Source organism: Ovis aries, chromosome 1 (genome assembly GCF_016772045.2).
Source record: "Ovis aries strain OAR_USU_Benz2616 breed Rambouillet chromosome 1, ARS-UI_Ramb_v3.0, whole genome shotgun sequence".
NCBI lineage: Eukaryota > Metazoa > Chordata > Mammalia > Artiodactyla > Bovidae > Ovis > Ovis aries.
Genome location: NC_056054.1, coordinates 101,819,523 through 101,836,264, shown reverse-complemented (window position 1 = coordinate 101,836,264; position 16,742 = coordinate 101,819,523). Strand labels below are relative to the sequence as shown.

The 16,742-nt window shown below is 39.1% G+C and overlaps 1 protein-coding gene across 2 annotated transcripts in view; it reads left to right on the top strand.

The window, feature by feature from the left end:
* THEM4 (thioesterase superfamily member 4) overlaps window positions 1–12,909 on the top strand; it is a 51,227-nt gene extending 38,318 nt beyond the window's left edge. Inside the window, exons 5-6 of one of the 2 annotated variants that reach the window (XM_027975113.3) lie at window positions 9,121–9,245; window positions 12,290–12,909. In XM_027975113.3, coding sequence (XP_027830914.1) covers window positions 9,121–9,245; window positions 12,290–12,330 — 166 coding nt within the window. In that variant the 3' untranslated portion in view covers window positions 12,331–12,909. Of the gene's footprint in view, window positions 1–9,120 lie in introns of both variants that reach the window. The other variant, XM_060414324.1, reaches the window with a different exon arrangement.
* The last annotated feature ends 3,833 nt before the right edge of the window (window positions 12,910–16,742 follow it).

Sequence of the window (16,742 nt, the reverse complement as noted above, 5' to 3'; positions counted from 1 at the left end):
ACATTAAGATAACTAGACAAAGAAGCTAATGAGTAGGGCTGACTAGGCAGCCAAAAGGATTAAGGTCTCAACATTTCTATAATCCATTCATGGTATATTGGTTGGGAAGTTCTAGATTAGACTTATTCACGCAACAGAGCAGACCAGAAATTCTGAAGGACATTCCTCGTTGAGAACAGCTAGATCCTGTGCCAAAATGTAGGGAAATAAACCACCATAAGTGAGAATCAGCAGAAACAATAAACAATGGACTTGGACTCTTAGGGGCTTAAGATAGCATGATAATTAGATATATAGTATAAAATAATTATGTATGAGATGTTTAAAGAAATAAAAGATGAAATCACAAAGAGAAAGCGACACAAAGCTATAAAAATTAACAGGTTTGCCACAGAACCTAAAACCTATAGAAATGAAAACATCATGTTTAAAAACAGAAGCATCTCAGCAGATAGATTAAAGGGCTATCTAAACACAGCTGAAAGTGAACAGAAATAAAGAACTGAAAAAATCAAACTGAATTCAGAGCAAATAGAAAAATAAGTGAAAAACAAGAGAGGTTAAGCTAAGAGGACAAGTGAAAAGTCTTAATGTGCTGTGGCGCCCCACTCCAGTACTCTTGCCTGGAAAATCCCATAGACGGAGGAGCCTGGTAGGCTGCAGCCCATGGGGTCGCTGAGGGTCGGACATGACTGAGCGACTTCACTTTCACTTTTCACTTTCATGCATTGGAGAAGGAAACAGCAACCCACTCCAGTGTTCTTGCCTGGAGAATCCCAGGGATGGGGGAGCCTGGCGGGCTGCTGTCTATGGGGTCGCACAGAGTCAGACACGACTGAAGTGACTTAGCAGCAGCAGCAGCAGCAGCAGCTGTGGTTGCAGTTCCAGAAGACAGCAGAGTGATGGAAAAGATCTAATATTTGAAGAGATAATGAGTGAGTATATTCTAGAACTAAAGAAAATCATGAGCCATAGATACAGAAAGTACAACTTATATCAAGAAATATAAATAAAAATAAATCTGTATCTTCCGAAATTACAGAATGCTAAAGGCAAAGTGATCTAAAAGCAGTCAGAGATAAAAGACAGGATTCTCGTAACAGTAGTCTTGCCTCTTAGAAACAGTGTACTTCTTTTCAGCAACAGTGCATGTGAGAAGATATAAAATATCTTCAGAGTGCTGAAAGAAACATGTAACTTAGAATCATGCTCTTGGCAAAACTAAACTTCAAAAATGAGGACAAAATAAAGCCATTTTTACTTAAACAAAAATGGGAAACGTTTACAAACAGGACAATACCTAGGGAACTTCTAAGGAATATACTTCAGAAAGAAGAGAAGTAATACCACCAGACAGGAGGATGAAAGAAAGAATAATGAGCAAATATATCAATAAATATGTTGATAATATACATCTCCACAAAATCTATATATAAGTAGTAATAATGGCTATATTTTGGGGATTTCAAAAAAGGACAGCTAAAAGACTGAACAAAAATAGTATGGGGACTTCCTTGATGGTCCAGTGGTTGAGACTTGAGCTCCCAGTGGAGGGGAACTAAGATCCCACATGCTTTGTCCAATAAATAAATAAAATTTAAAAAACATTTAAAAAAATAGTATGTAGTTTGGGGATGGGATAAACATAGGTAAACATAATTAATCTTTGTATTTTTCAGTGGCAAAAGTGATTAAAATAATAATGAATTTTGTCAAAGGCCTTCTCTGCATCTATTGAGATAATCATATGGTTTTTATTTTTCAATTTGTTAATGTGGTGAATTACATTGATTGATTTGCGGATATTGAAGAATCCTTGCATCCCTGGGATAAAGCCCACTTGGTCATGGTGTATGATCTTTTTAATGTGTTGTTGGATTCTGATTGCTAGAATTTTGTTGAGGATTTTTGCATCTATGTTCATCAGAGATATTGGCCTGTAGTTTTCTTTTTTTGTGACATCTTTGTCAGGTTTTGGTATTAGGGTGATGGTGGCCTCATAGAATGAGTTTGGAAGTTTACCTTCCTCTGCAATTTTCTGGAAGAGTTTGAGGAGGACAGGTGTTAGCTCTTCTCGAAATTTTTGGTAGAATTCAGCTGTGAAGCCGTCTGGACCTGGGCTTTTGTTTGCTGGAAGATTTCTGATTACAGTATCAATTTCCGTGCTTGTGATGGGTCTGTTAAGATTTTCTATTTCTTCCTGGTTCAGTTTTGGAAAATTGTACTTTTCTAAGAATTTGTCCATTTCTTCCACGTTGTCCATTTTATTGGCATACAACTGCTGATAGTAGTCTCTTATGATCCTTTGTATTTCTGTGTTGTCTGTTGTGATCTCTCCATTTTCATTTCTAATTTTATTGATTTGATTTTTCTCTCTTTGCTTCTTGATGAGTCTGGCTAATGGTTTGTCAATTTTATTTATCCTTTCAAAGAACCAGCATTTGGCTTTGTTGATTTTTGCTATGGTCTCTTTTGTTTCTTTTGCATTTATTTCTGCCCTAATTTTTAAGATTTCTTTCCTTCTACTAACTCTGGGGTTCTCCAACTCTTCCTTTTCTAGTTGCTTTAGTTGTAGAGTTAGGTTATTTATTTGACTTGTTTCTAGTTTCTTGAGGTATGCCTGTATTGCTATGAACTTTCCTCTTAGCACTGCTTTTATAGTGTCCCACAGGTTTTGGGTTGTTGTGTTTTCATTTTCATTCGTTTCTATGCATATTTTGATTTCTTTTTGATTTCTTCTGTGATTTGTTGGTTATTCAGAAGTGTGTTGTTCAACCTCCATATGTTGGAATTTTTAATAGTTCTTCTCCTGTAATTGAGATCTAATCTTAATGCATTATGGTCAGAAAAGATGCTTGGAATGATTTCGATTTTTTTGAATTTATCAAGTTTAGATTTATGGCCCAGGATGTGATCTATCCTGGAGAAGGTTCCATGAGCACTTGAAAAAAAGGTGAAATTCATTGTTTTGGGGTGAAATGTCCTATAGATATCAATTAGGTCTAACTGATCTAATGTATCATTTAAAGTTTGCGTTTCTTTGTTAATTTTCTGTTTAGTTGATCTGTCCATAGGTGTGAGTGGGGTATTAAAGTCTCCCACTATTATTGTGTTATTGTTGATTTCCCTTTCATACTTGTTAGCATTTGTCTTACATATTGTGGTGCTCCTATATTGGGTGCATATATATTTATAATTGTTATATCTTCTTCTTGGATTGTTCCTTTGATCATTATGTAGTGGCCTTCTTTGTCTCTTTTCACAGCCTTTGTTTTAAAGTCTATTTTATCGGATATGAGTATTGCCACTCCTGCTTTCTTTTGGTCTCTATTTGCGTGGTATATCTTTTTCCAGCCCTTCACTTTCAGTCTGTATGTGTCCCTTGTTTTGAGGTGGGTCTCTTGTAAGCAGCATATAGAGGGGTCTTGTTTTTGTATCCATTCGGCCAGTCTTAACAAAGGAAAATATAAGCAAGGTGAAAAGACAGCCTTCTGAATGGGAGAAAATAATAGCAAATGAAGCAACTGACAAACAACTAATCTCAAAAATATACAAGCAACTTATGCAGCTCAATTCCAGAAAAATAAACGACCCAATCAAAAAATGGGCCAAAGAACTAAATAGACATTTCTCCAAAGAAGACATACGGATGGCTAACAAACACATGAAAAGATGCTCAACTTCACTCATTATTAGAGAAATGCAAATCAAAACCACAATGAGGTACCACTTCACACCAGTCAGAATGGCTGCGATCCAAAAATCTGCAAGCAATAATTGCTGGAGAGGGTGTGGAGAAAAGGGAACCCTCCTACACTGTTGGTGGGAATGCAAACTAGTACAGCCACTATGGAGAACAGTGTGGAGATTCCTTAAAAAATTGCAAATAGAACTACCTTATGACCCAGCAATCCCACTGCTGGGCATACACACCGAGGAAACCAGAATTGAAAGAGACACATGTACCCCAATGTTCATCGCAGCACTGTTTATAATAGCCAGGACATGGAAACAACCTAGATGTCCATCAGCAGATGAATGGATAAGAAAGCTGTGGCACATATACACAATGGAGTATTACTCAGCCGTAAAAAAGAATTCATTTGAATCAGTTCTGATGAGATGGATGAAACTGGAGCCAATTATACAGAGTGAAGTAAGCCAGAAAGAAAAACACCAATACAGTATACTAACACATATATATGGAATTTAGGAAGATGGCAATGACGACCCTGTATGCAAGACAGGGAAAGAGATACAGATGTGTATAACGGACTTTTAGACTCAGAGGGAGAGGGAGAGGGTGGGATGATTTGGGAGAATGACATTCTAACATGTATACTATCATGTGAATTGAATCGCCAGTCTATGTCTGACGCAGGATGCAGCATGCTTGGGGCTGGTGCATGGGGATGACCCAGAAAGATGTTATGGGGAGGGAGGTGGGAGGGGGGTTCATGTTTGGGAATGCATGTAAGAATTAAAGATTTTAAAATTTAAAAAATAAAAAACAAAAAAAAAAAATAATAAAAAAATAAAATAATAATGAAAAAATGAGTGTATATAGTTAAAGCCTAACCAGTAGAAGAGTCAAAACCAAATAACTATATAAATAAATAGAAATTTTTAATTTTTTGAAATTCAAGAAAGGGAGAGGAAGCATCATTAGAGTCAAATAGAATACCAAAATAAGATGGTAGAAATAGCTCTTAATGAAACACTAAGTACACTAACTATAAATGGACCAAACCATCAGTTCAAAGAAAGAAATTATAAAATTGACTTTTACAATACAAAAAGCTATAAACTGTTTATATGAGACATATCTAAAACATGACACAGAAAATGGAAGGGAAAATATGCTAGGCAAAAGAAAGTGGAGTAGCCCTGGAAAAAAATAAATTATCAAAAATTAATATTGGGGATAGAGGAGACTACTTCATAATAATGAGATTCAATTCAGTAGTGATAGTAACAATTCTAATCCAGTATGTATATAATAAAATAACTTTAAAGTTAGTAGATTCTTAGGAATAAATTAATCTATTTTCATAGTGGGAGATTCCAGCAAGCTGTTCTCAATAATTAACAAGCAGACAAAAAAAAAGAAAAAAATTTGAACACCTCAAAATAACAAGTATGATTTATTGGACATATGTTGAACCCTATATTCAGTAATTAGAGAAAAATATACTTTCTGCTTAGGCATTCTTGGAAAATTTACAAAAAACAATCAGGATTAGTCCATAGATTAAATCTCAATATATTGTAAAGAATCAAGATATTATAGGCCAAGTTTTCAATGTAGTAAATTAGTTGGGATAGCACTAGGTACATTTATAACCTTTAACGTTTTGCCTGATTAAATCAATAGACTTTTTGTTTGCATTGTCTTATGTGTGAAAGTTAGTAAAGGACCCACCCCTGAAATGATTCAAAGACCTGGATCCTTCCTGGGTGTGGCTTCTCTATCCTCTGGCCTCAATGACTTCTTTGTTCAATTATTCAGGCTTTCTAACCCTTTTTTTTGGGGGGGGTTTTTTTTTTTTTTGGTCAACTTCAATAACTTTTTTTTTGCAACTTTTTCCATTTCATCTGAGTTTTTAAATTTATTAACATGAAATTATTAATAGGGTTCTCAATTTTTCTTACCTCAGTTAAGTACTTAGTTATGTCTTTTTTGGTCCCAGTTCAGCCAGTTGAGTTCAGTCAGTCAGTCGTGTCTGACTCTTTGCAACCCCATGTACTGCAGCACGCCAGGCCTCCCTGTCCATCCCCAACTCCCGGAGCTTACTCAAACTCATGTCCATCAAGTTGCTGATGCCATCCAACCATCTCATCCTCTGTCGTCCCCTTCTCCTCCTGCCTTCAATCTTTCCCAGCATCAGGATCTTTTCCCATGAATTGGCTCTTCCCATCAGGTGGCCAAAGTATTGGACCTTCAGCTTCAGCATCAGTCGTTCCAATGAATATTCAGGACTGATTTCCTTTAGGATGGACTGGTTGGATCTCCTTGCAGTCCAAGGGACTCGCAAGAGTCTTCTCCAACACCATAGTTCAAAAGCATCAGCACTCAGCTTTCTTTATAGTCACATCAATATATGACCAGTGGAAAAACCATAGCTTTGACTAGATGGACCTTTGTTGGCAAAGTAATGTCTCTGCTTTTTAATAATGGTATCTAGGTTGGTCATATCTTTTGTTCCAAGGAGCAAGTGTCTTTTAATTTCATGGCTGCAGTCACCATCTACAGTGATTTTGGAGCCCAAAATAAAGTCTCTCACTGTTTCCGTTGTCTCCCCCATGTATTTCCCATGAAGTGATGGGACCAGATGCCATGATCTTAGTTTTCTGAATGTTGAGCTTTAAGCCAACTTTTTCACTCTCCTCTCTCACTTTCATCAAGAGGCACTTTACTTCTTTGCTTTCTGCCATAAGGGTGGTGTCATCTGCATATCTGAGGTTTTTTATATTTCTCTCAGCTCTCTTGATTTCAGCTTGTGCTTCATCCAGCCCAGTGTTTCTGATGATGTATTCTGCATATAAGTTAATAAGCAGGGAGATAATATACAGCCTTGATGTACTTCTTTCCCAATTTGGAACCAGTCTGTTGTTCCATGTTCAGTTCTAACTGTTGCTTCCTGACCTGCATACAGATTTCTCAGGAGGCATCAGGTGGTCTGGCATTCCCATCTCTTTAAGAATTTTCCACAGTTTATTGTGATCCACACAGTCAAAGGCTTTGGCTTGTCAATAAAGCAGTAGATGTTTTTCCGCTTTATTTATTTATGCTCTCTCTGTTTTCTTGATCTGTTTGTCAGATTCACCATTTAACTTTTTAAGCCTCTCTGTTGTATACGTGTGTTTTCCCTTTTACTTTTAAAATTTGCTTGTATCTCTATTATCTTTCTTTTTGCTTCTAACACACATCTAAGTAAGTTGTCTAATAAAACCAAATAAATAAAATTATATGAAGCCTGTTTTTTATGCCAATCAAGCTTATCTGTGCCTAAATATTAGTTGCACTAAGAAAATTATATTTTATAAAGTTATATTATTTTGTATTTCTCCTTTCTCTTACTCTCTCTTATTAAACAAGGAACTTTTCATTCTAAGGGACAGACCTCTTAATTCACAACAGTGCAAGGAAAAAAGGAACGTATTGGCTTGCATGGTGGAGAAGACAGATATGTCTGGATGCAGGCATTCAATGATGCCATTAAGAATCTGTGCCTGTGTCTCAGCCACACTTTCCTTTAAACCTTCTCCATCCTTGGGTAGCCTTTCCCAATTTAGTGCCACAGCTAACAGGCAGGCTTATATCTTGCAAGCCTAGCAACTCAAGCAGAAAAAGAACCCAGCCCCAAGGGCTCCAGCACAAGTTCCAGGGTTGATAGTCTCAGCTTATGCTCATATGCACAACCAGTCACTGTTGGAGGGGGTCAGGGGGTATGGGGGATAAAAGTCAGCTGTCAACCCTAGTCAACATACGTGGGTTAAAAATGGGGCTGATTCCCCAAAGAAAAGGGAGTGTTGGTGTGTGGATGAGTGGTGAGAGGTAGAACAGATGGATAAATGAAAGGAGTGATGTTAGTAGGAAAGGAAGATGCTGAGCAGGCAAGACCACCTAATGTCCCCTGGGTCTTAGTAAATACTGGGGTGGCAAAGCTCAGTTTTTTCATCAAGAAGTTCAGGAAAAGCTAATGGGAGCAAAAACTGGACAGAAGGGTAATCAGAATGTTCATTTCCTTTCCACATGGAGTAGTTCCTTCATCCACATGATGGTACTACAGGAACGTAAAACACATCTCCCTGCTCTACTTTGTGTTTCTATCAACTAAAATTTTACCTTTAAAGAGATAACGTTTTTCACTACAGCACTTTCTCTAAGATTCCCAGAATTGACTATAGACACATATAGCCAGTAGACACATATAGCTATATAAATTAATTGAAACTAAAAGACGCTTACTCCTTGGAAGGAAAGTTATGACCAACCTATACAGCATATTGAAAAGCAGTGACAGTACTTTGCCAACAAAGGTCCATCTAGTCAAGGCTATGGTTTTTCCAGTGGGCATGTATGGATGTGAGAGTTGGACTACAAAGAAAGCTGAGTGCCAAAGAATTGATGCTTTTGAACTATGGTGTTGGAGAAGACTCTTGAGAGTCCCTTGGACTGCAAAGAGATCCAACCAGTCCGTCCTAAAGGAAGTCGGTCCTGAATATTCACTGGAAGGACTGATGCTGAAGCTGAAACTCCAATACTTTGGCTACCTGATGTGAAGAGCTGACTCATTTGAAAAGATCTTGATGCTGGGAAAGATTGAGGGCAGGAAGAGAAGAGGACAAAAGAGGATGAGATGGTTGGATGGCATCACCGACTCAATGGACATGGGTTTGGGTGAACTCCGGGAGTTGGTGATGGACAGTGAGGTCTGGCATGCTGCAGTTCATGGGGTCACAAAGAGTCAGACACTACTGAGCGACTGAACTGAATTGAAACTAAACTAGTTTAAAGATTTATTTTCTCATTCACAATAGCCATATTTTGAATGCTCAGTAGCCATCTCTGGCAACCATGTTGGACAGCTCAGCTGTGGCCCATCGTTTCTGTCATCACTTACAGTTCTGTTGGACAGCTCTGACTTAGCACATTAAGCCAATACCAGCAATTTGTTATTCAGTGTCTTTCTAGTGACAGTTACTCTAAAGCAGATTGGGTGAGAAATTTTGATTATGACAGAGAAAATGAGACACGCTGACTAGGACCATTCCATGGTCCTATTTTCATTTCTTTAAAGGATTTCAGCTCCCTTCAGATGGGACAGTCCCTGCCATCACCGAGCTGGAATCCCTGGTGATCTCTTTGAACGTAACCCACAACAGCAGGCTGGGACTGGATGCCCAAGAGCCACCTGAGCGCAGTTGTGCTTGGGAGCAAGGGAGTGTGAGTGGCTGGTGATGTCAGCCCCACTTTAGGAGCAGTTTATCTAAGACAGTCAGTACCCATTGATACCCAAATGTCATAAATTTCCACCCCTGTCATGCACTTGATCATCTCTCAGTGTTACATAAATCTGATAAAAACGGATTTTTTTTTCCTTTTTTGTTCTGCAGACCTGTCCCTCTTTGTTCTGTTGTTGTGATACATAGCCAACTTGATAAACTTGAGGGGAGGAAACTGTTTGTTTCCTGTAATGTTCGAAGTGTTGATGAGAAGACTCTATACTCAGAGGCAACAGGTAAGAAGCTGCCACTTGCTATTTTAAGTTTGGTTTCAGCTGTTTGGGGTGTTTTTGTTTGGGGAGGGGTGGAGTTGGTTTGGTTTGTTTTGGTTTTTTAACCCATGCATGCCTAGAAATTCTTAATTCTGAGAACAAGCTATTCTTACTCATTGTTTGCCAGTATCTCTCAAAATTATAGTCATGAGCCTCGTGACCCATCTTCAGGGTTTTATTCCAAAGGTGTACTAACATGTGTTCAACATTACAACGTGTGTAAGGTTGCTCTGTTGTTCTTTAGTTGCTAAGTCTTATCTGACTTAATTGCGACCCCATGGACCCCCTGCCAGGCTCCTCTGTCCATGGGATTCTCCAGGCAAGGTTGCCGTTTCCTTCTCTAGGGGATCTTCCCGACCCAGGGATTGAACTCACGTCTCCTGCTTGGCAGGCAGATCCTTTACCACTGAGCCACCTGGGAAGCCCCTAAGGTTGCTCTAGAGCTCTAGTATTTGTGCTGCTCGTGCAGTGTCATTTGACCTGGCCAAACATAGATGTCTGTCAATAGGAGACTAGGTAAAGAGACCACAGTTCATCCATATACTATATCGTGTGTGGGGAAAAAAAATTATTGTGGAAGGAAATGGCAAGCAACTCCAGCATTCTTGCCTGGGAAATCCCATGTACCGAGAAACCTGGCAGGCTACAGTCCATGGGGTCACAAAGAGTCGGACACAACTGAGCAATTAAACAACAAATAAGAATAAGGGAACTCTTTTGGTCTGATACGGAGCTATATGTCATTACTATATACTGAACGAAAAATACAGGATACAGGACAGTGACTGTAGTTGTGCTATCATTAGCACAGAAAAAGGAGAGAGGTTCTTCCCATTCTCTTCCCTTTTTCTTCTTCCTTCCATTTCACCCCTTCCTGTCTTCTTAAATATTTCTAAAGCTATGAGGGAGAGTCGGGGTGGGGTGTGGTAGGCTCAGGGGTGAGGGCAGGGCCGTGGGGAGGGATGGTTACAACAGCCCGTCGCTGTCTAGGAACCTGAGTGGAGTTAAGGATGTCGGCACAGGGCAGTGGCCCAGCACAGGGTGTCAGAGTCCAAGTAGGGAAAGGGTAGAGTTCACATGGGGAGCAGCATGGGTGTCGAAGCCCGCAGGGAAAGGGTAGCATCTGCACAGGCTGGGAACCAGGTTTCTCACATCAGAGGAGTTCCAGATATGGAAAAAGTGCAAATGAGGATGAACCCTATGGTCCTGGATTGGAGTTGGAGATATTGGACATGGATATTTTCTGTCTTTTGCTCTTGCAAATACTGTTGTAATCAGTAACTTTGTATATCGTCAGCTCTCACAGGGTCTTTGCAAGTGATGGGTCCTGGAAGCCTCATCTTCAGTAGCTTCAGACTTAGAAAAGTTAATTTAGATACCCAATACTTTTTATCTGTTTTTTTTTTCTTTTTATTTAAATGGAGCTCAGATTCACATGTTTGGGTTAGTCAGAATCCGTGATGTAGGATATATACAGTCATTATTCGTATTTACATGAAAGGCAATCTTTTACTTACTCATTCACTAATGTGTTTATTTTTTCTAATTTAATAACAAACATCTTGAAATTTTCAATCAAACAAGAACCAGACTCTTAATAGTATTATATCCCTACCTAATTACTTTTCCCCATCTCATCCTTCTATTTTTCCTTCAGAAGTAACTATGATCTTGAATTTTGTGGTTTTCATTCCTTTATACCTTATTTTGTTAAGTTTTATTAAGAATATATGTGTGTCTAAGTAATATATTGTTTAGGTATTTGTTTTTGAACTTTGTAGAAAAGAGATTGTACTGTCTGTGCTTTTCTGGGATTTTTTTTTTTTTTTCCCACTCAGCTTCAAATAACTGAAGTTCACGCATGTTGGTTCTGTAGCTTGTTCTTTACGACAGTATAATATTCCATTGTGTGACTGTACCACAATGAATTTATCTCCCCCTTTAATGGTGGAAGTCTGACTATTATGAATGGGGCTACTATGAACATTCTTATTCATGTCTTCTGCTAGTATATATGGGCAAGAGCTTGGCCTATACTTAGGAGTGAAATTTCTGGGTTGTGGGGTATAAGAGTGTTCAGCCTTACAGAGGAATGCCAGATTATTTTCTCAAGCTGTAGCAAATTACATTCCCACCAGCAATAGATAAGATTCTCTTGATCTCTATTTTTTCCAGCAATTGATAAAATCAAACTTCTTGATTTTTGCCAATCAAATGGTTGTAAAATGGTATATCAGTGTGATCTTAAGTTGCATTTTCCTGATATATTTATTAATCATATTTGTCTCCCATTCTGCAAAATTCCTATTTGTTCAGCCTCTGTTGTTTTTTCTCACTTTTTTAATTGGTATAGGAATTTTTTGTCTATATTTTTATTAAACTAATCTTTTTGTTGACTGTATAAGCTGCACATATCTCCTAGAATATGTAAGTTGCCTTTTATTTGCTATGTTATCTTTTTATGAACAGAAGTTTTTGATGTAAATATATTCGCATTTATTAAATTTTTTCCTTTACAGTTAATGCTTTTGTGTCTTGTTTAAGAAATTCATTTTTCCCTTAAGTATCAGCTTTTGCAAGAATGATGGCTAAAAGAAGCAGGAGGAAGATCATGAATAATTTGAATCCACAGTTAATTTAAACCCCATCCCAGGCTGTGGTTTGTGCTTCCTGTCTCACTAAACCTTTCAGTATCATAAAGGTACCGGATGGCTCAGTTGTAATTTTACTTCCTTTCACCTTCTTGACTATCTCTAATGGAAGTGGTAAAGAACCATGAAATGACCAAGAGGTAGACGACTTGGTTACCCAGGAGTTGCTAATACAGTGTTGTGATAGTCAAAAGTTGATTCTTAATTTAGCTAAAAAATGAGAGTATGCAGATATCCTGAGAGTACCAATATGAATCAAAGTGCTTTCCTTTGTGTGTATTTATATATTTCTACTTGTAGAAGTTTCATCACGTTAAAGTCAGTTGACTTATAATCATCTCCTTCTATTTTGTTTAGGTTTATTTATAAAGCTGGATCCTAAGAAAAGTTCAACATAAAAGAATTCCATAGCAGTCTGCATAAGGCTGCCTCTCCTCCAGAAGAAGCAGTTGTCTCCAGTCCTGCTCTTGTCATCCACTGTTGAATCCCCATCAGCCAAAACCTGCTAACCCGGACCTTCCTAAATAAGTCTTTTGAATTCCATTCCAGGAGCTCCATTTCCACCTTCCAAACTTTTTTTAACACAGAGACACTCCCTGTGAGAGGATCAGCAATTCTTTCTGTCTCCTTAGGATGAGTGTCTGGCTCTCCTAAAATTTGAGTGGGCTCCTTAAGCTTGCTCAGGTGTGATGTCTAATCCATTGCAGACAAGAGGAAAAATTCATACTGAAACTTTTACCACAAACTTGGAAATGCCAGAAAACTGAAGAAAGGAATGAATATGTGGGTACATGAGTGTGTGTGTGTGTGTGTGTGTGTGTGTGTGGTGTGTATGCATTATAAATTACAAAACTAGCTTTGTTGTATCTAAACGAATCTTCTAGGCTACAGTAGGAAACAACCAGTTTCTACAGAATCAGACCCTTCACCTCTGTTGTCTTGGAGTCTAGGGATTAAACTTGTACCATTTTAACATAGACCGTGTTATTGTCTCTCACCAGTAGCATGGTTTATCATCACTGGAAGGAGCCTGTATTCATTTCCTAAGTGTCTTAATCCATTTGGACTTCTATAACAAAATGCCACAGGTCAGGTAGCTTGTAAAAAACAGAAATTTATTGCTCACAGTTAAAATGAGTTAAAATGGAAAGTCCCAAGATCAGGATGCCAGTATGTTCACCTTCTGATGTGCCCACTTACTAGTTCGTATTTGGTAACTTTTCACTGTGTCCTTACATGGTGGAAGGAGCTAGAGATCTCTCTGGATCTTTTTATAAGGACACTAATCACGTTCTTCAAGGCTTCACCTTAAGCACTTCCCAAAAGCCCTGCCTACTGTTACCATCATATTAGGCATTAGGATTTCAACACATGAATTGGGCCAGCCCAGGGTGAGGCAATCCAATAATTCAGACCATAACATTAAGGCTGCCATCATGAAGTACCGCACACTAGGTGGCTTAGAACAACAGAAACTCATTGTCTCATGGGTCTGGAGACTTTAAATCCAAAGTCGAGGTATCAGCAAGGCTGTGCTCCCTCTGAAGGTCTAGGGAAGGGATGATTCCATGCTCTCTCCTAGCTTCTGGTTGCCTCATGCCGCCTTTGGCTTGTAGGTGCATCACCCCACCTTCAAATGGCATTCTCATGTGTGTCTTTGCATCATTTTCCCTCTGTCCATGTTTCCCCTCTTTATAAGGATACCAGTCATATTGGGAGGGTCCACCTTAACAACCTAGTTTTAATTTGATTACCTCTATAATTGATTACCCCTATAATTGATTACCCAAGATGGGCGGGTCATGGTGGAGAGGTGGGACAGAATATGGTCCACTGGAGAAGGGAATGGCAAACCACTTCAGTATTCTTGCCTTGAGAACCCCATGAACAGTATGAAAAGGCAAAATGATAGGATACTGAAAGAGGAACTCCCCAGGTCAGTAGGTGCCCAATATGCTACTGGAGATCAGTGGAGAAATAACTCCAGAAAGAATGAAGGGATGGAGCCAAAGCAAAAACAATACCCAGCTGTGGATGTGACTGGTGATAGAAGCAAGGTCTGATGCTGTAAAAAGCAATATTGCATAGGAACCTGGAATGTTAGGTCCGTGAATCAAGGCAAATTGGAAGTGGTCAAACAGGAGATGGCAAGAGTGAATGTCGACATTCTAGGAATCAGCAAACTAAAATGGACTGGAATGGGTGAATCTAACTCAGATGACATTATATCTACTACTATGGGCAGGAATCCCTTAGAAGAAATGGAGTAGCCATCATGGTCAACAAAAGAGTCCGAAATGCAGTACTTAGATGCAATCTCAAAAACGACAGAATGATCTCTGTTCGTTTCCAAGGCAAACCATTCAATATCACAGTAATCCAAGTCTATGCCCCAACCAGTAACGCTGAAGAAGCTGAAGTTGAATGGTTCTATGAACACCTACAAGACCTTTTAGAACTAACACCTACAAAAGATGTCCTTTTCGTTATAGGGGACTGGAATGCAAACATAGGAAGTCATAAAACACCTGAGTTAACAGGCAAATTTGGCCTTGGAATATGGAATGAAGCAGGACAAAGGCTAATAAAGTTTGGCCAAGAGAACACACTGGTCATAGCAAACACCCTCTTCCAACAACACAAGAGAAGACTCTACACGTGGACTTCACCAGATGGTCAACACCGAAATCACATTGATTACATTCTTTACAGCCAAAGATGGAGAAGCTCTATACAGTCAGCGAAAACAAGACCAGAAGCTGACTGTGGCTCAGATCATGAACTCCTTATTGCCAAATTCAGACTTAAATTGAAGAAAGTGGGGAAAAGCACTAGACCATTCAGATATGACCTAAATCAAATCCCTTATGATTAAACAGTGGAAGTGAGAAATAGATTTAAGGGCCTAGATCTGATAGATAGAGTGCCTGATGAACTATGGAATGAGGTTTGTGACATTGTACAGGAGACAGGGATCAAGACCATCCCCATGGAAAAGAAACGCAAAAAAAGCAAAATGGCTGTCTGGGGACACCTTACAAATAGCTGTGAAAAGAAGAGAAGTGAAAAGCAAAGGAGAAAAGGAAAGATATAAGCATCTGAATGCAGCGTTCCAAAGAATAGCAAGAAGAGATAAGAAAGCCTTCCTCAGAGATCAATGCAAAGAAATAGAGGAAAACAACAGAATGGGAAAGACTAGAGATCTCTTCAAGAAAATTAGAGATACCAAGGGAACATTTCATGCAAAGATGGGCTCAATAAAGGACAGAAATGGTATGGACCTAACAGAAGCAGAAGATACTAAGAAGAGGTGGCAAGAATACACAGAACTGTACAAAAAAGATCTTCAAAACCAAGATAATCATGATGATGTGATCACTCACCTAGAGCCAGACATCCTGGAATGTGAAGTCAAGTGGGCCTTAAGAAGCATCACTACGAACAAAGCTAGTGGAGGTGATGGAATTCCAGTTGAGCTATTTCAGATCCTAAAAGATGATGTTGTGAAAGTGCTGCACTCAATATGCCAGCAAATTTGGAAGACTCATCAGTGGCCACAGGACTGGAAAAGGTCAGTTTACATTCCAATCCCAAAGAAAGGCAATGCCAAAGAATGCTCAAACTACCGCACAATTGCACTCATCTCACACGTAGTAAAGCAATGCTCAAAATTCTCCAAGCCAGGCTTCAGCAATATGTGAACCGTGAACTTCCAGATGTTCAAGCTGGTTTTAGAAAAGGCAGAAGAACCAGAGATCAAATTGCCAACATCTGCTGGATCATTGAAAAAGTAAGAGAGTTCCAGAAAAACATCTATTTCTGCTTTATTGACTATGCCAAAGCCTTTAGCTGTGTAAATCACAATAAATTGTGGAAAATTCTGAAGGAGATGGGAATATCAGACCACCTGACCTGCCTCTTGAGAAACCTATGTGCAGGTCAGGAAGCAACAGTTAGAACTGGACATGGAACAACAGACTGGTTCCAAATAGGAAAAGAAACTAAGATCATGGCATGTGGTCCCATCACTTCATGGTAAATAGATGGGGAACAGTGGAAACAGTGTCAGACTTTATTTTGGTGACTGCAGCCATGAAATTACATGACCAACCTAGACAGCATATTGAAAGCAGAGACATTACTTTGCCAACTAAGGTCCATCTAGTCAAGGCTATGGTTTTCCTGTGGTCATGTATGGATGCGCGAGTTGGACTGTGAAAGCTGAGCACCGAGAAGACTCTTGAGAGTCCCTTAGACTGCAAGGAGATCCAACCAGTCCATTCTAAAGGAGATCAGTCCTGGGTGTTCTTTGGAAGGAATGATGCTAAAGCTGAAACTCCAATACTTTGGCCACCTCATGTGAAGAGTTGACTCATTGGAAAAGACTCTGATGCTGGGAGAGATTAAGGGCAGGAGGAGAAGTGGACGACAGAGGATGAGATGGCTGGATGGCATCACTGACTCAAGGGATGTGAGTCTGGGTGAACTCTGGGAGTTGGTGATGGACAGGGAGGACTGGCGTGCTACGATTCATGGGGTCGCAAAGAGTCGGACACTACTGAGTGACTGAACTGAACCTCTATAAAGACCATATTTCCAAATAAGGTCACATTATAAGGTACTGGGAGGGTTAGGACTTCACCATAACTTTTTAGGGGTAGGGGACACAATTCAAACCATAACAGAACTTAAGACAAGAATAAAAGTAAATTGAGAAACTAATGTTCTAGAAAATATATTCTGTTTCCAGTAGATTGAGTTGAATCTATTGCAGGCAATGGATTCTTTGGGCTTCAGTTTCTTGCTTGTT